The 19,281-nt window shown below is 43.4% G+C and overlaps 1 protein-coding gene across 2 annotated transcripts; it reads left to right on the top strand.

The window, feature by feature from the left end:
• Positions 1-4: 4 nt before the first annotated feature.
• Positions 5-13,468, top strand: TAGLN3 (transgelin 3). Of its 2 annotated transcripts, XM_083737475.1 has the most exons (6): positions 5-434; positions 2,664-2,774; positions 3,492-3,673; positions 4,714-4,888; positions 11,033-11,135; positions 12,927-13,468. In XM_083737475.1, the coding sequence occupies exons 3-6, from the start codon at positions 3,494-3,496 to the stop codon at positions 13,066-13,068; spliced, it is 600 nt and encodes a 199-aa protein (XP_083593601.1). In that variant the 5' UTR covers positions 5-434; positions 2,664-2,774; positions 3,492-3,493; the 3' UTR covers positions 13,069-13,468. The 2 variants fall into 2 exon arrangements, with proteins under 2 accessions (XP_083593601.1, XP_083593600.1); XM_083737474.1 differs by lacking the exons at positions 5-434; positions 2,664-2,774 and adding an exon at positions 2,795-3,151.
• Positions 13,469-19,281: the final 5,813 nt, after the last annotated feature.

Raw genomic sequence — 19,281 nt, 5'->3', positions numbered from 1 at the left:
ACATATTCAGTATGTCTGGCCTTGGGAGGAAAAGAAAGTAGCATTTCAGCTTGGAACATTGATTTGCAGAGGCGCCACACTCCACTTAGCATTGGCACTGGTTAAAGAACTACAAATCTCATCATCCCTGGCTATTGGCCCTGCTTCCTGCAGCTGCCTGGAGTTAATAATTCAGAACTTTTGGAGGGCCAAAGGTCCTCCACACCTGCTATAGAGCCCTCCCCACCAAGAGAGAGAGTGCTCTTTCCTTGAACATACGAAACTGTCTTACACTGAGTCTGACAACTGGTCCATCTAGCCCAGTATTGCCTATACAGAGAGCAAGTGGCTCTCTAGTGTTTTAGGCCCTACCTGGACATGGCAAGGATTGAACTCGGGACTTATTGCATGCAAGGAACTCTACCACTGAGGTGTGGCCCTTCCAAATGCTTATAGTAAGTATGTTTATTTATCTGTTAAATTTGTATACCACCCTTCACCCAAAGATCACAGGGCAGTTCACAACATAAAAGATATGGTAATGACTATTCATTTGTTGACTACAATCCTTACAGTGTGACTCATCCTGTTGGAAGTGGATCTGAAGTGACAAATAACCTTCCACTGCCATGTTATAGAGTTGTATGCATTAATTCAAAGGAAATGCAGTGCATTAAAATCCCTTTTGTATTACAGGGATGCTAGAATAATAGACCCTCTTCATAGCTTTCTTTTCCAGAACAAAAAAATTGAATTTTATCAGCATATGCTACCTAGCTGTTTGTACATGATTGAGGCAGTACTTTAAAAAAAACATTTTCCACAGATGCCTCATTTCTTTATCACGAACAGCATGCTGTGTGTGCAGTAGGGTGAGCTCTAAGAGAGCTGAGTTACATAAGAAAATTTTTCAGGCGACTTATTTAAAAATAAATACATACCAGTACACAATATGAAAATCTTGCAGGGAAATGAGGTCACCCACTGAATTTTTCATGTATTCAAGTCAAGCCAGGAGAGTCTGAGAATTATATAAGCCAGAGAGCTCACGTCTTGAGTATCTGAACAGTCGGGAATGTATGGAACAGGCTTGGCTGCAAATCTGAAAAGATGAAACATAGAATGACTATATATGAAATACATGACAGCAGTTCTCTCAAGCGGCATGAAAAGGGAGAAAGTAACATGATCAGCATACTCATGTGACGAACCTTTTGCTGGACTCAGGACCAGCCCTACCATTAGGCAGAGTGAGACAGCTGAGTCATCTCAATGGCAAATACTGTGTTTGTGTAGAAGTGGAAACCCCCAACCATTTCTCCTGAAGATGCTGACGTTTTCCTTCTGTTGAAGGACGGAGTTTCAGTTGCCAAGTTGGTGGGCTTCTGTAATTGAAAAGGAGGTGCTGCCTTGTCCTTCGCTTCAGGACTGGATATCTGAATGCTTTCCCCATATGCAAGGGAAGAAAACACACTCACATACCTACAAAATGGATGTTGTGGGGAAGAGTTCTCCCTTTGCTAATTTTGCACGGCGAGAGCTTTCAAAACATATATAGGAGCCTTCAAAGCATCATTCCCCAAGCTTTAGTCTGAACCAGTACAAGCAAACATTTTGGTGTGAAGTTGGTGTAATGCAATGCAAGCAATAGAATGAGATCCTCTGGTCTAAGTTAAGCAGGCACAACCCATGGTGCTGTCAAAGGCTATTGAATAATGAGCTGGTACTATAGATAAGCTAAAAGGGATGCGGGTGGCACTGTGGGTTAAACCACAGAGCCTAGGACTTGCTGATCAGAAGGTCGGTGGTTCGAATCCCCGCAACGGGGTGAGCTCCCATTGCTCTGTCCCTGCTCCTGCCAACCTAGCAGTTCAAAAGCACGTCAAAGTGCAAGTAGATAAATAGGTACCGTTCCGGCGGGAAGGTAAACGGCGTTTCCGTGCATTGCTCTGGTTAATCAGAAGTGGCTTAGTCATGCTGGCCACATGACCCGGAAGCTGTACGCCGGCTCCCTCGGCCTATAGAGCGAGATGAGTGCCGCAACCCCAGAGTCGGTCACGACTGGACCTAATGGTCAGGGGTCTCTTTACCTTTACCTTTACTATAGATAAGCAGGACTGAGGTGGTCGCCTCAGGTTAGGTATAATGAAAGGCAAAGAAATTGCTAGCTATTTAATTTACTATTATCATACCATTACATTTGCAGACAGAGATGCTGGTGGGCTTTTCTTCCTCAGCTGCCAAGACAACTTGTCCATTTGATGTCCTGGCCTTCAGTGCAGTGCATCTTGCCTTCAGGGTTGGAGTGCCATTTGCTGTCTCAGCTCAGGCAGCAAAGCATCTTGGGCTGGTCCTGAACAGCTGCTGTTGCAACCCACCATGCACCTTTGCTTGCAACCCACAGCTCTGCATATGACAAAGCTTGCTTAGTCAGAACTGGAAAAGTTCTAGACTTTTGAAGAATGTGGAATATTCTGTCCAGCACTGCATTGCAGGGAATTGGGGTGGAGGATGGGGAACTCTGTCTTCCTCTGAGATGGCATTTAGCGGCTTAGCTTTCTTATTTCCATTCAAGCAGATTAAAATAGTCACTTTCTTTGAATTTACACTGGTGATTTTTGCTGTTTATTGACAATACGTCTTTGCTGCTGTTTTACGGGCTCTGTTCCATGCATTTTCTGCAGGTTTGTCTTGGGTTTAAAGAAGCCAACACCGAACGGATGTAATCGGGAGAGTATTTTTAATAGCAATCTTCCTGGGCACCATGACAACGGCTGCAGCATAAGAACGTAGAAGTGAGTACCAAAGCCTAGAATACAAGGAGTGACAGCAGCAGAAGTGTGTGCAGAGGAGCAGGCTGCAGAGGATTGAGATGAATAGGGATCCTTTTCTGGCCATGACAGAGTAGGAGGGCCTCTTTAATAGCTCTTAGCAACGCCCCTGCTTTGACCCTCCTCATCTGTGAGGAAAATCAAATCAATACAGCCTTCTTCAGATCACGATGCTCCCACAGCAGCAGTTCCAGGAGCAGCAGAGCATCGCAGCAGCCTTCGACTCTTCATAAATTTTACCAACATTTCTTGCTTCGATGGTCTCTGCATTTCTGGACCCAGATCACTGCTGAAAATCACCACATCACCTGCGTCACTGAAAGGCTATTCCAAGTTGTCCTGTAATAGACCTTTTTTTTTCTTTTTGGCCTTCTTTGTGCTTTTAATTCCTTTGGATTTGCTGGCAATTGCAATGTTAATATGAAATGCTTACATCTCTTCCTAGCAACGACAGAAATTTCACTTGCTGCCGAAATGTCAGCTTTGATGATTTCATGCAAGCACGCACAAACCCTTTACTGGCATCACAATTTATGAGGCTTTTGATTTTGATTTTTTTTGTAATGCATTTGGGATTGTGTAGTAATCCCTTTCCAGGATGTTCAGAATAGATGCTGGGTAATGATGCTCAGCGCTTTGCACCTCTTGCAAATTAAATAAAGTGGTTTTTCTTCTTCCTAGAGATGGCCAACAGAGGACCCAGCTATGGTTTAAGCCGAGAAGTCCAGGAAAAGATCGAACAGAAATATGACACAGAACTGGAGAGTCGGCTGGTGGACTGGATTATCATACAGTGTGGTGAAAACACAGAGCACCCCCCTCCCGGGAGGCAACATTTCCAGAAATGGTTAATGGATGGAACAGTAAGTAATAGTCTGATGTTGCATCAATAATAATAACAACGTGTGCTTTAAGATTTGCTCCTTAACTTTTGCCCTCCGCAGCTCCTTTGGAGAAAGCTAATCAATTACCTTGGACAGTGTTTCCCCACCCCCCACCCCCGGCAACAACCCTACTTCCATATAAACCCTATAGAACAAAGTAATATTTAAGGATTGGAATTTAACTTTACATTTTACCAAGAGTATCAATTTCATTTCTAAACTGTCTTTCTCTTTTAGGACAATTAAAATACTTAAAACAATTGCTTATTATGATCAGGAGGTTTTAGAAACAATAGCCAGTATATGTGCATAGAGACAGATGGGCAGATAATATAATTCGGTAACTATTTCTCTGACAATTAGAAGAAGAAGAACAGATTTGCTTGCTTTTTTTTTAGCTGAGCTTTTAATACCAGGTTTATCTTCTTTTGAAACCAGTCAGTGTTGGTTTTTAAAAAGAAAAGAAAAAGTAAAATGTGCTTATGCTACATTCCTGATCTGTTTTTGTAAACATCCTGAAGACTTTAAATGACATGTTGGATTTTTTTTAAAAAAAAACCAAATAAGCACAAAGATGCTGTCCTTTGCCCTGGAGATATAAGACATGGGAAATTATTGAGCCTCTGTCATTGTGTTTTTAACAGTATACCAAATGGAAGCACTTACAGTTGGACTCCAGCTACCGTTTTGCTCTCCCACACAACTGTCAATTGTTATGTAACCTTTAGCGAATGATTTGATTTTGTCCGCCTGAGTACATCCATGCATGTTTGGTCCAGCTGCAGAAATGGAAGCTTTGGCTTGCATTTATATATATATATATAAACTTATTTGCTTCTAACACATTCAGAATTATTCTCAGTTGTTATTTGATTTGATTTTTGAGAAGATTTTCTTCCATGAATGGCACCAGAGCACCCGCACCATAAACTCAATAGCGTGTACATGTTGTCTTTAGTCAGCTGGAACTAATTGATTTTCCCCCCTCTTCATTTCTGCTTCTATCTTTAATCTCCCAGCTGCTGTGCAAGTTAATAAACAGTTTACATCCCAAGGGGAAAGAACCCATTCCAAAGATCACAGAATCAAAGATGGCTTTCAAGCAAATGGAGCAAATTTCCCAATTCTTGAAAGCGGCAGAAATCTATGGAATACGAACAACAGATATTTTCCAGACAGTGGATTTATGGGAAGGTACCAATATCCATTTATATGAGCTTTTATTGAAGGGACAATTGCCTTCTTTATATTACACTACTTAGACTGATGCTAATCATGCACGTCTCTAGGGTGAAAATTCCCTGATGTCATTATCTTTCTCTTCTGTTTCTGTTGTGTCACAACCATGTTTTTCCCAGCTTGTTATCTTCTCTGAGAGATTTTTTCTAGGAGTTTATGGCATCTTTTGTACTAATCCATAACTGAAAAATATATCAATTTGATGGAAACCAATCAAATCTAAGAGAAAGGGTAGTTTCTATAGAAGGTTCAGCAGACTCTGTGGTAATATCCAATTTTCACTATGAACAGTATTCCCACAACAGTGTCCATTTTCATGCTTGAGTGAGGTAGAGGAGGCTATCTAAAGTAACCCAGTCAGGGCAAACTGTTGGATTGGGCCGGGCCTGGACCAGGACCTGGACAGGAACTCCAAATTTACATGGTCTTACTCCATTGCTGGAAGATGGGGCTATTCCCAGCTAGCATTTAGGCCAAAGATAGGGAGACTATGGCCCTCCATTGTTGAATTCCAATTCCCATCAGCCCCAATCAGCATGGTCCACAATAAGGTTTCTGAAATAAGGAACACTGTCTCATTTCTATTCTGCTGTTATGCTCTGGAATTAAAGCATGCTCCTAAATGCCAGGGGACATCTAGTAACCTTGAATGTTCATAGTCACACGGGAAATATCCACTAGCAAAGTACAGGACTTCTTTTAACAACTTATAGATCAACCACTAATCCTCTTCTTGCCAATAGCAAGCCCATGTTGTCCATTACTTTCTGGAAGGCCCATAGCTCTGTTGTAGAGCAACTGCTTTGCATGTAGAAAGTTCTGAGTTCAGTCCTCAGCATCTTCAGATATGAGCTGGGAAAGACTCCTTGTCTGAAACCCTGCAGAGCTGCTGTCAGTTAGTGCAGCCAGTATTAAGCAAGATGGGTCAATGGATCTGACTCAATAGAAGACAGCATCATGTGTTCCTACCATGAACAACATGTGCGCATTTTGAAGATGTTTGCCCCACTGTCTGATCATATTATAACTCAGAAACTCGAAGGAAGAGAGGTGTACGTAGTCACGTACAGCATACAGAGAATTCTTGAACTAAATTTTGCTAACACTTCAAGCTTTGGTCAGAATTTTGGGTTAGAAGATAGGATTCAGAGTCATTTGCGATTTAGGCTGCATTCCAAACCTCCCTCCCCTTTGCCGGTGGGGTTGTATGGAGCAGCGAAACCACCACCACATCTGTAGTTGTACTCCTGCAATGCACAGTGGGTGGGGAGCAGGCAGATCACTGAAGCAGTCTGGGAGTTGGTGCAGCGATCAGGTCCTAAGCCATTGCATGACAGCAGTGAAATCAGCTCAGGGTCCAACCCATCCAGGGTCCACACTGGCTCAGTCTCTCTCAGTCACCCGCGCAATGCCTTCTTTTAAGACTTTCCACTGGCTCCCACCAGCAGGAATTTTGCCAGCGGCCTACCCACCAGCTGACACATCCAGCAGGTGATAGGAGGCTGGCTTAGCTGGGCAGAGGGACATCTCTGTTCATTTCAACCTCAGTCAGTGGGACACAAGGAGGGGATGCAGTGATTTGGCCACTAGTGTTTTGCTTGTTTTCTGAGCTCAAGACTGCAACATCTTTCATTTTCACAATCTAATTCAACAGTTTCCCTTCATCTTTGATTTGTTTTCCCTTCCTAAAACTCTCTCTCTCTCTCTTTGGAGGACTAGAGTTACCGTCAACCCATGTGATGATTTGAATCCACTTTACACAATCAGTTGTTTCCCAGAACCTCTACTCGGTGTCTACGTATGTACACCTTCCAGAAAAGTAGCCATGTTAAAATCTTTTCACGCATGACATTTTTCTCACATGGAGCTAATCCCTGTGTAAGAAAAAGCATGCATGCAGCAGCAGCTGTCTAATCTGTGTACATGATTCAAGACGAAAACACAAATCAGTTTTCACAACCAACTCATTCTTCCGTTTTCTTTGGTTTTGGTTATTTTCTATTTCTTAGTCCTATGTAGCAATCAACAAACCATCCACTTCCCCTCCTTTCTGTTCATTCTGTGTTTTAAATTAGATTATGAGCCTGCAGGCTTGTCTAACCCATTTACTGTGACTTTTGCATCCATGGCCCTTTTATAGATATGTAATGATGATAATGGCCAGGAAGGCTTGAGACAGCGTCAGCTGAAAGCCCTGAAGAATGTGGCTACTAGCTCTCAGGGGCGAAGGCTGAAGCAAGCTCTTCTTCCTGTGGCTGAAGTCCTTTCTTGGGCTTACTTACAGATTGCCAAAAAATTGCATGTGCTAATTTATATATAATTGCAAATAATGACTATAATTTACACAGAAATACAATACGAAAATAGGGTAAATAGGTGATCCGTTTGCCTGCTTGGTCCAGGTGCTAAATCTTGATGAGAAACTTCAAGGACGCTGCTCTCCTCCCTTCATGTAGAATCTTTATCTGTAAGCTGAACTTGGACCAAACCTGGACCTCCTCAAGGAGAGGATTGTGTTCTGTAAAGTAAGACATATGGCCCACCCTCTCATTTCCCTTTTGCCTCCATGGGGCAAGATAGGGAGTAATCCTACAGGAAGCTGGTGAAAAACATGCAGGTGTAAAATAAGCTCACATAAAGTAGCACCATATCCAAACTACATTCAGCAATGGGGCTGCTGCTGCTACTCTGCCAAACCCTGGTAGAGGGGAGCCATTAAAACTGTGTTCTGTGCCAGGTTGCCTGATTACATGACTGAGTGGAACAGGCTTAGGATCCAGCCTAGGTCTGCTCTCTCTGATGCTTCCTCTACCATGACCTTGGAGTGCCCCTTTTTGGGGACTTACACTGGCCTCAGATCAGTGAGCTTCACCTCATTTGGGACGGGCAAGTTACGCCCGCATATCTTTGACTGAGCCAAGGTTGGAAACTTAATGTCGGCTGAGCCTGGCTGAGCAAATGGACACAGAATGTAGAGAGCTGAATTTAAGATTCAGAAAATGGGTAAATGGGAGAGCTAAAATTTATGGATTTGCCTTTCCCTAATTATAATTATTATAAGGGACACGGGTGGCACTGTGGTATAAACCACAGAGCCTTGGGCTTGCCAATCAGAAGGTCGGCGGTTCAAATCCCTGCAACGGGGTGAGCTCCCGTTGCTCGGTCCCAGCTCCTGCCCACCTAGCAGTTCGAAAGCACGTCAAAGTGCAAGTAAATAAATAGGTACCACTCAGGCGGGAAGGTAAACGGCGTTTCCGTGCACTGCTCTGGTTCACCAGAAGCGGCTTAGTCATGCTGGCTGCATGACCTGGAAGCTGCAAGCCAGCTCCTTCGGCCTATAGAGCGAGACGAGCGCCGCAACCCCAGAGTTGTCCTCGACTGGACCTAACGGTCAGGGGTCCCTTTACCTTTAACCTAATTATAGAACAGGGGTAGGGAACCTGTAACCCACCATCTAGTGGTGGGCACCAACTCCCATAAGCCCCAGTCAGCATGGCCAAGCATCAGCAGATGATGATAGCTGCAGTCCTGCCATGTCTGGAGAGTCACAGGTCCTCCAGCCCTGCAAGAAAAGCTTAGAACAGAACTTGAAGATCCTGGGTGTATTTATTCATCATTTGTTGATCTGTTGTTCTGAGTTCCTGAACTGTACTGAGATCAACTATTTGGGACAACCATTTTCAAGCCATGATTTGCAGTGTGCTATAGCAGAATGCAGGGCTGGAAAAGGCTTCTTCTTGGGCCCTTTGCAGGAGTTTAAAATATGTGTATGTTTGTGGAACATTGTGGGTGCAGGCTCCACCCTGTGTGTTCATTAAAGGATCTGTGCTCCTGTTCCTTCAACAATAGAAGATGTGTTGGATAGAATGAGGAGCTTGTTGCTATGATGCTCTCCCCTCCACATTTCTGTTACGTGTTTTGTGTTTGTGTTTTATGTTTATTACATGTGGTCTACATGGGTCTCCTCCTCCCCATTTCATCCCCACAACCCTGTGAGGTAGGTTAGGCTGAGAGACGGTGACCGGCCCAAGCTCACCCAGCGAGCTTCATGGCTGAGTGGGGATTCAGTTTGGGGCTGAATTCACTTAGGAATTTACGGTTGGGGTGAGATTTGATCTAAGACACCTTCCCAGTTTAAAGCTCAGACTCCTGGCTCCCACACCAGCCTAATTGATCAATTGATTGTATTTCTATGCTGTTGTAAAGGTAAAGGGACCCCTGACCATTAGGTCCAGTCATGACCAACTTTGGGGTTGCGGTGCTCATCTCGCTTTATTGGCCAAGGGAGCCGGCGTACAGCTTCCGGATCATGTGGCCAGCATAACTAAGCCGCTTCTGGCGAACCAGAGCAGCGCACGGAAACGCCGTTTACCTTCCCACTAGAGCAGTACCTATTTATCTACTTGCACATGACGTGCTTTCGAACTGCTAGGTTGGCAGGAGCAGGGACCGAGCAATGGGAGCTCACCCCGTCGCGGGGATTCGAACCGCCGACCTTCTGATCGGCAAGACCTAGGCTCTGTGGTTTAACCCACAGCGCTACCTGCGTCCCATTTTAGATTCAAACAAATCCTCAAACTGCTTGCAAACAAATAACAATAACGGAACAGAACCTCACAAGTACAGCATAAATCATATAATGTAATTAACCAATTATTGGTAAAATGACTTCCAATCTGGCGCTCTGGCGATCGTCAACAGGGTTGCACCAGAGCGTCCTTATGCCAGAGCGCTGGACCAAAAAATGAGACATTCCAGGATCCAAACTGAAGCCAGGATTGGCTTCTGTGATCCAGGATAGCCTGCTTAAAATGGAACACTGATATCTGGAAGCGTTGTGTGGCTGCAGAATATAGCCATCAATGGCCCTCGCCTCCCACTTTAACGCTACCTCTTTCTGTTGCCCCAGACCATCGCCCTGCCTTTCTTAAATGAAGATAGCAAAGCTGATTTACTTTGGGACTGCTGTGAAGATTAATGAGTTGAATGATGTTTCTAATAAGGATTGGTATGAAATCAGTGGCAGCCCATTTGCACAGGAAACACAGTCACTTTCCTCTGCAGTAGCTCCAGCAGTGATTTCTCTTTCCACACGCTGCGCTCCATGGTTTTCAATATTGTTGTGCCACTTTAGATTTGAGGTTAAGTGGGGTCACGCATCAGTCTCTCTGCAATTAGGTCAATTTAAGGCCCCATCTGCACTATACAGAGTTCCTTGGGAAGAGGGTTTGACTCTTAAACCTCTTCGGGAATCTTAGCTCTGTGAAGGGAACAGGAGTCTCCTAACAACTCTCAGCACCTTTAACAAAAGACAGGATCCAAGATTCTTTGGGAGAGGCACGATTGAGATATGATACAGCTTGAGATGTATGGGGGAGATGCAGACTAAGACCAAGCTTTGCAAAGGGAAGCATTTTTATGTGGAAGGATTGGCTTGCTAAAATGGGGAGACTGAGGGATCAGTGTAGGGTCTGGTCTTGACACAAGGAAGGGATCTGACTGGTAGTGGAAGGGCAATGAGTTTACTGGACATGGAGCAAAATGTGAGGCATAAGCAGAGAAGGCTTATGACCGGTCCTAAGTTAAGCGTGCTGTATACAGAGATATACACAGAATGGGCAGGCCCAGACTTCAGTATTCATAGCTTTGGGAATTAGGGATGAAGGAGAAATTTGATTCAATTCACCTTTAAAGGCAAACTTATCTAATTCCAAAAACAATTCATCCTCCAAAATTCACACTTCTCCAAATTTTACAATGTCAAGTAGAATGCACAGAAATGTGCACACTAGTTTAAAGTGTTGGGGGGGTGTATATTGGTGAAAATAACACCCCAAACTGCACTGTATTGGGGGGAATTGCAGAACTACCCCAGTGTCAACTGCAAACCATGCCACAGTTTGCAAGGTGAAAGAAGCAGCGGTTCTGGGTGAGGGAAACCCTGATGGTGCCCATGAGACCAGAAGAGAAACAGAAAACATAATGGGATAACAAAGCCTTGGGGATTTCTGGGATTGAACTGGTGTCTATATAGTACTGCCAAAACTACAACCGATCAACGTAGCAGTAAAGAATCTCTCTCTTCCTCTGCCTTTCTAGGGAAGGACATGGCTGCTGTACAAAGAACTTTAATGGCTTTGGGCAGCGAAGCCGTCACAAGGGATGATGGATGCTATAGAGGGGATCCAGCATGGTTTCACAGGTAAGGATCTATAGCTCTTCCCTGGCCCCCCTGGGGCCATGTTTTGGTTGTAGACTAAATGTGTCAATCAGCACCAAATTCACCATTTTCTGAATTCATATTGTCAATCTTTGAGTGGGGTGGTCCCCAAACCTCCATCCCCCACCCACCCCAATGGGTCACATGAAAATCGTTGAGAGTTTTGGTGGACCTCTTAATTTTTTTTCTGTTGTTATAGGAATTCTAATGCTCTGAGAGGTATGGCTTTAAATTGTATTTTTACTAGGGCTGCTGTATGTCCAGAATTTGCTGGACCCTTTTTTTTTTTTTTTTTAGATTTTGCTAAAAGAAAGCTCCACAGCTTTGGCCATTTTTTTTGAGATATGGCAACCCTAGTTTATGGGCTAACCAGAAGATTAAAAAAAACTGGCCAAAATTGTGGAGCTTTTTTCCTTTCTTTTTTCTTTTTTTAGCAAAATCTCAAAAAAGTTTTTGAGGTATTTTTAGGGAAATTCACCAAAATCTACACTTCCAGCATGGGTTTTCTGGACATTTAAGTGATTTCTGCCTGGGCACTGTTACAGTCTGCTGAATCCCGGCTACGTCTGGGCAATTCTGGACATATGGCAAGCCTACATTAACTGACCCATTGCACTACATAATATAGTCATCTAATTGTCCACAGATGATTTTAAACTTCTAAACAAATTTTTAAATAATTACCCACTGTATTTATATGTGAAACCAGCAGGAGGAGGCGATACTCCAGAGGCTGACTGACTGAATATTGGGGGTGGGATGAGGGAAGAGTGCTATGAAAGATTGTCATGAAAAGGCTGCTAGAATTACGGCACATGAGGCCCTTTTTCAAATTCTGATAAGCAGTTTCATCCCCCTAGGATAATTCCAAAGACATTTGTATTCATAATCAAATAAATGTATTGCATGCTGTGTGCTTTTAAAAATGGAGTCTCTCCTCAAAGTTTTGTTGTCTAACTCTATTATCCGATTTGTGCAAATTAATCGGCAGCTGTGACTAAATCATCCAGAACCTGCAATGAAACTTTTTTTAAAAAATAAAAAAGCAAGTATACACCAGTGTAAGAGAGCCAACTTTTCTGGACAATTCATTGCAGAGTTGGCATTTTATGGATTTTGTAACACCAGCTCCTGGGACAATGGTGCTCATTCTTCAACATTCTTGCCTTAATCTAGCAGATCATTTGGGCATCCACTTAAGTGTTTTGCTGGATGGTGGCCAGATTACTTAAGACCTTAGCCATTGGGAAAGCGTTATATTGATTTGGCCATGCTAAAAGATTTCCCCCCTCTATTTTGTGGGCATAGCTAATGCATCAACAGCAGCAAACCCAGGAGATCTAGTTTTCTGATCTTTAGGGTGGATGGGAACCTTTCTAAGAAGGATCAGAAGCTGTCTAAATTCTAGAACAGCCTTCCCCAGTCTGCTGCCTTCCAGATACGTTGGGACTCAGCAGTGGCACAATAGTCAGGGACGATGGGAGTTGTAGTCCAATTGAAAACATCTGGAGGACACCAGGCAGGAGGAAGGCCGCTCTAGTAGGAGTCTTTCTCTGATCATGCCCCACTTGATTTGCCCTTTGCTGTCCTCTGGATGAAAGCTACAGCACTTACTGTACCTGTGTTCTTTTTTAAGGAAAATGAATGCGAGGAATTAAAGCCCAGAACATGTACCACTTTAGATCTGCTTCACCAATCCACCTAAGTGCTCAAAGCGATGTGCAAATGAGAACTAATTTCAGGCTTGTCACATTTACAAATTCTTCTTCACAGGAAAGCACAAAAGAACCGGCGAGGGTTTTCGGAAGAGCAACTTCGTCAAGGACAGAACGTCATCGGTCTCCAAATGGGGAGCAACAAGGGAGCGTCTCAGTCTGGGATGACGGGATACGGCATGCCAAGACAGATCATATAGGTCACATTCTCCACCTTTAAACACACACTCACACAATCTACAGCATGGCCTGACTGGGGAGAAAAATATAGCTAGTTAATGTTCATGCTAAAAAGAAAAAAAATCTGCTTCTAAGTTTTCCCTTCTAAGATTTTTGGATTTCTTTTTCCAGCTGCAACCTTTCAACCTGAAATGTGGACCTGTGTGCTTGATGTGTACCACTTCACACAGCACATTGATGCCCTGTGATGTTCGTTTCTGAACTATGCAAAGACTGTTTTTCTGTATTTATTTGCAGTTTGTTACCTTCTGTACTTGTGTCTTATTGAACTTGCTCTCTTGCACCTCGGCAATCTTCTTCTCCACTCTACTGGTGAAATAATTTGCTCTTCGAAAAATAAAAATAAATCAGGGGAAAAAACAATCTGGAAAAAGACTTGCTCTGTAAAGAGAGAAACACAAGGCTTTCTGTAGAGCAAAGCCAGGGTCTGATTTAATTGTTCCAAGAGGCAAGGAGGGAGAATATGTTTTGCAGTGTTTGATACCAATGAGAAGAATGTGCCTAACTTTGAGCTCTAACATGGTCTGTGATGCTGTGATGCTGATGAGGATGATCCCAGTAAGGGGGGGGGGCACCAAACCATCAGCTTCAACCAGGTGCTATATGTCCAGATTCGCTATACCAGGTATGGCCAACAGGTAGATTGCAATCTACTGGTAGATCGTGGGGTGCCTGTGGTAGATCACGGTAGATCGGGGGACTGCTTCCACTCCCCCCCCCAAAAAAACAACAACTTTGAGCTCCCCCAAAAAGCTCAACAACTTTGACTTTCTAAGAAAAGCCCAACAACTTTGGTCAATCCAAAGTGGGTAGATCACCGCCAGCTTTTTTAATAGCGGGAGTAGATCGCAGTCTCTTGGAAGTTGGACAAGCCTGTGCTATACCTAGAAGAAATGAATGGGCTGACCTAACACAGGAAAGGTTGAATGAGCCAAACAATCCTATATTTATTTTAGGTTTGCTGTTGCTAAACTGGCTTAATGGGTGCTTCATCCAATATATTCTTAGCCCTGGAAAGGAAGGAGAAACACAGAAGAAATCTTTATTTAAAGAATCCCAGGCCAGCCACACACCCAGCAGGCACAGCCCAAGCAGGCCCACCACACACCCAGTTTTTAATTTTGTTTTTTGGAAATACACCAACAGCATCCTTGAGAACCTTGCTGGGTATGGTGGATCCATGGAATCCAAGGACATGGTGGAAGTGATGCCTTCATGGCCAGAGGCAGTAATGCTTCTGATGCCAGTTGCTGGATGCCCCATGAGGATGGGGATGCTGTTGTCTTGCTTGTGGGTTTCCTGAAAGCATCTGGTTGGCCACTGTGAGAACAGGATGCTGGAACAGGATCCTGCTCTAGAGGGTATGACTCGAACCAATGGCTTCAAGTTACAAGAAAGGAGATTCCGACTAAACACACAGGAAAACTTTCTCACAATAAGAGCTGTTTGACAGTGGAAAAGTCTCCCTCGGGAGGTGGTGGACTCTCCTTCTTTGGAGGTATTTAAGGGAAGGCTTGGTGGCCATCTGTCATGGATGCTTTAGCTGGGATTCCTGCATTGCAGGGGATTGGACTAGATAGGGTCTCTTCCAATTCTACAATTCTGTGATTCTATGATTCTGTGACTGGATAGGCCATAATGTTCTTTTCACTGAATTGTAGTGTTGGAAGGGACCCTGAGAATCATCTGGTCCAACCCCCTGTAATGCAGGAATCACAACTAAAGCATCCATGACAGATGACCATCCAACCTCTGCTTAAAAAGCTCCAGGGGTGGAGAACCGATCACCTTTCATGGGAGTCTGTTCCACTCTTGAACAGCTCTTACTGTGAGAAAGCTCTTCCTGATGTTCAGTCAGAATCTCTTTTCTTGTAACTTGAAGCTGTTGGTTCGGATCCTACCCTCCACAGCTGCAGAAAACAAGCTTGCTCCATGTGACAGCCCTTTAGATATTTGAAGGTGGCTATCATATCTCCTCTCAGTCTCATCTTAGGCTAAACATATGGAGCTCCTTCAACCATTCTTCATAAGGCTTGGTCTCCAGACCCTTGATCATCTTGGTTGTTGTCCTCTGCACATGTTCCAGGCTGTAAATATCCTTCTTAAATTGTAATGCCCAGAACTGGACACAGTACTCCGGGTGTGGTCTGATAGAGCAGGAATATGTCTCCACATTGCCCAGAAACAGAGGGCTTCTTGCTGGCCAGCCTGATGATATGGTCAGACAACATGCAGAACACTAACAGTGACATCAAATTATCCTGAACATAAGAGTCCCAGGCTGCTCCGACCATGGGCACTTACTATGAAACCAACTCTATTGGTTTATGACTTACCTTTCTAATCCATTCTCTCCTCCTCCCTTCCCATTACATCAGAAAGTAGGCAGGAGTGGGAGTCCTACAAGGCTTAGAGGGAGTATTTAAACATTTCTCTACACCCAATGGTCTCAAGGAAAATTGTCCCCCAACGTCTGGGGTTGGAAGGAGAATAGCTATTCAATTTCTAAAAGCATGCTTGTAAATTGTCTACATCTGGAAGTGCCCTTCTCCCAAATAATATAGAGAGTAAACACACAGCTCCTGTGTGATTCCCAACAGGCCTGCAGGAAGGCATCTGAGACCCAAATACTGCACTGTGCACACACAAGCATCCCTGGTCTTAGCATTAATCAGTCTAAATTTGGCACCATTCAGCCTGTTCCATTTTTAGAGAAATGTGATGCCATCTTCTTCCTCTATGTACTGATTCTATGATGAATTATGGTTCAATAAAACCAGGCACAACTAAGATAATAAAGACTGCAATGGACAATAGGATCCTAAAACATCATCCGTCATACCCATATCCTGCTATATTTCAAAGAACACTTTTTGAAATGGCAAACGCTGAAAAGGTTTCTTAACTATTATAGGGTAAGACACATCATAAGCTATTCCGGACCTGCATTGTTCAGGGGTTTGTGCACTAGCAAAAGAACCTTGAACCTGGCACATGCAGCATTGCTGCCTGAGGCAGTCACCTCACTCTGCCTAATGGTAGGAATGGCCGCAGTGATAATCTGTAAAGCTGCATGCTTTGCCTGCTAGATGATGGCACATACTAAACAGAAGCTGCTCAAAGTCACATGATCATAGCAGTCCTCCGGTTTAGTTTTGGTCAGACAATGGCCTCCCACAAAAGCAAGAACTAGTATGCTGCTCTCTTCCTACACCCAGCCTGGTCTGCTCTGCTCTGAATGCGTCAGCCCAAGCAAAGCTTATTACAACAGGCAGGAAACACAATAAATCCTAGGATATCCAGTTAGCCAGTTCAATCAAATCAAGGCTTGGGAACATTACAGTAATACAATACAAGTAAGCTTTAATTGACAAAGGAGGGGGAAAGATGGAAGGAAGAATTCCGCAACCGCCCCCTGCCGCTGCCTCCACACACACACTGTGGGAGTTTGCTCATTAGCAAATGTGGCTGGTTTATTGTGAAACATTTCAGTTGTTCCTGTCACCCACTGTTACTAAGTAAGCGAGGGAAATGGTGTTGAAATGATCTCCTACAGGCCTTTCCACACACCCCTTCCATTTACTGCTCATCTGCTCCCTCTTCTTCAAATCCCCATCTTTCAAGCCGGGTTGTAGCCATGGGAGGTTTTTGGGGACCTGGCCATTGAAGTGATTCAAGTTTCCTCCCTTAAATGCCCAGCTTTCACTAAAAATAAAAGTTCCTATGAAGATATAAAGATATATCCCCATATAAGTCTGGCACTGTTTTACTTTAATCTTTTTTTTTTAATCATCCAGCAAAAGAGAAAGATAATCTTTGTGCTGATGATATTTTAGTATCCTATTGTTGGCTGCAGTTTTTATTATCTTAAAAGATGACTGGTTTTATTGTGTTTTATTTATCAATTTTATTTATTCATCATGGGTCCAATATATATTGAAAAAACAAAGTATTTTTTTGTCTGAATTTAGCACCTTTTTTAAAAAAAGGAAAAGGCTTATGTGTTCAGGTACCACTAGATTCATGCCTATATCCTCAAGCTGCAGTAACTTAAACTCATCCAAGCAATAGCAGCTAGCTGGGAATCATTGATGGCTATACTATATTCAGAGTGACATCTCAGTCAGAACAGATGTGAAGGATGTTATCTTAGAAGCGATTAGTAAGCATTCTCAGTGTACAGTTTTCTGAGAGAATCTGCATCAGGGATGGGAAACCTGTGGCCCTTCAGACAAGGCCAGTCCTATCATTAGGCAATGTGAGACAGCTGCCTCAGGTAGTCAGTTCTGTATGCACAATGGGAAAAGGAGCACCATCTAGTCCTTAATCTCAGACAGGGAAATGTTTTGAGCCAGCCCTGCCTTCAGATGCTGGGAAACACCTAACACCCAGCAGTGCCAGCCAGCCAGCATGCACAGAGATGTTGGGAACTGGCATGCAGCAATATCTGCAGAGTCATGGATTAGCCCTGCCAATCTACCTCAAGAAGAGTCTCCATGAGTCAGCTCTGTGTCTGTAAGGGAGATCTTTCAGAACCTGTAAGAACAGCCATTCCACTGGCCAGTTTTGAATGGAAAAATGACCCTCACATCCTTCCAGGTGACTGGAAAATTAACATTTCCAGCTTCGTGTGTATTTCACCCACACCCAGACGATAGTTGTCCAGGGCTGCAACCTCAGGTCTCTGTCAATGCATCATCTGTGACCTTAAATAATGTTATAAAATAGAGACTTACTGCTGTGTTGGAGCAGCAGGAATAAATATGGCTAAAGTTGTGATGAATTTAGTACTGCATACTGTGCTGTGACCTTTAGTTTTAATGAGATTTCTCTGGAATGGCCCCCATGATAGAAATTTTCTCTTGCTGCCCTGATAATGGATCAATCCTAGCAGAAAATGATTCATGTCAGCAGATAGACAATGCTTTGGAGTTGAGGCCTGTAACTGTATAGTCTGGAGCACAGGCAGATCTTCTGCTCAGAAGAAGAATCAACAAAATATAATCCTTTAATTGTCTAGTGTCTTAATATTTGCTGATATGGTCAACAACCAAAGGGAAGTCAGAAAAAAGAAAGGAAAATATATACAGTATTTGCTTTGGGACATCTTCATTCTCTTCTGTTTTGTCTTATTTAGTAAGCATGTAAACAATAACAGGTATACATAAATAACCCATTTAAAATGTGTATCATTAAAAATCTCAGATATAACGTAATCTGTGGACCTATTGCAGCCAACCTTTTAATAGCTGTGCATGCAGTGAATTCTTATACTTTGGTTTGTATAAACAAGCACTGCTGAATCAGGATAGGCTGAATGAGAGCTTGCTCATACAAATCAACTTTTAGTCATTTAGTTGATTATATAAATGACTCTGAGATTTTCCCAGATATTTGCCTTGTTGCTGCGTGTGCAGTTGAGACAGCTAGACAAAGACAATTTTTGCTATTGATAATGTTCATTCAATAAATCATGCATATCAAAGGAGGATTGGATTGTAAGTAGGGGAAAATATACAAGTCACACGGCTTCACACATGATAGGGAAATGGCAATATATTTATAATCTTTGGGGCTTATTATGTCTATGTAACTGTAAGCTATTAACTGGTTAACATTTCCCATTTGGAGGACAGTTTCTAAAAGCCACATGTCCATGTCCCTAAGCTATCTCTTGCTAAAGTGCTTGTTCAATAATGTGTGAAATGCAATGAAGTGTGATGGGTTTGCACATGACTGCTTGGTTTCTGTTGATGGGTAAAGGAAAATATAAAGGTGCAAACAGAGGCCTGAAATGCTAATTTAGTTTGGTTATCAGTCCGGTGCTTTTAGAAGTGACTAAACTATTGCTTTAGGTAGAATTCTTATACAGTGGTGCCCCGCAAGACGAATGCCTCACTAAACGAAAAACCCGCAAGACGAAAGGGTTTTCCGATTTTTTAGCGGCTTCGCAAGACGAATTTCCCTATGGGCTTGCTTCGCAAGACGAAAGCCCATAGGGAAATCTCCGGGGACAGCGGGGAAGCGCAGCGCGCCTTCTCCTCTGTTCCCGGACCTGTCCTAAGGCTTGCGGTGGGAGGTCCAGGAACAGAGGACAAGGCGCGAAGGGCTTCTCCTCTGTTCCCGGGGCTTGCGGTGGGAGGAGGGTTTTTCCTCCCCACCGCCAACATTCA

This window comes from Podarcis gaigeae (assembly GCF_964106915.1).
Source record: "Podarcis gaigeae genome assembly, chromosome: 4".
NCBI classification, from domain to species: Eukaryota; Metazoa; Chordata; class Lepidosauria; order Squamata; family Lacertidae; genus Podarcis; species Podarcis gaigeae.
The sequence above is the reverse complement of the archived record's forward strand: the minus strand, read 5'-3'. Positions and strand labels throughout refer to the sequence as shown.

What these genes read in the sequence shown, in the direction of transcription:
- TAGLN3 (XM_083737475.1), top strand. Translation starts at nt 3,494, where the DNA reads ATGGCCAACAGAGGACCCAGCTATGGTTTAAGCCGAGAAGTCCAGGAA. An exon ending in GACAGTGGATTTATGGGAAG is followed by an intron (nt 4,889 to 11,032) that starts GTACCAATATCC and finishes CTGCCTTTCTAG; the next exon opens with GGAAGGACATGGCTGCTGTA. An exon ending in GATCCAGCATGGTTTCACAG is followed by an intron (nt 11,136 to 12,926) that starts GTAAGGATCTAT and finishes TCTTCTTCACAG; the next exon opens with GAAAGCACAAAAGAACCGGC.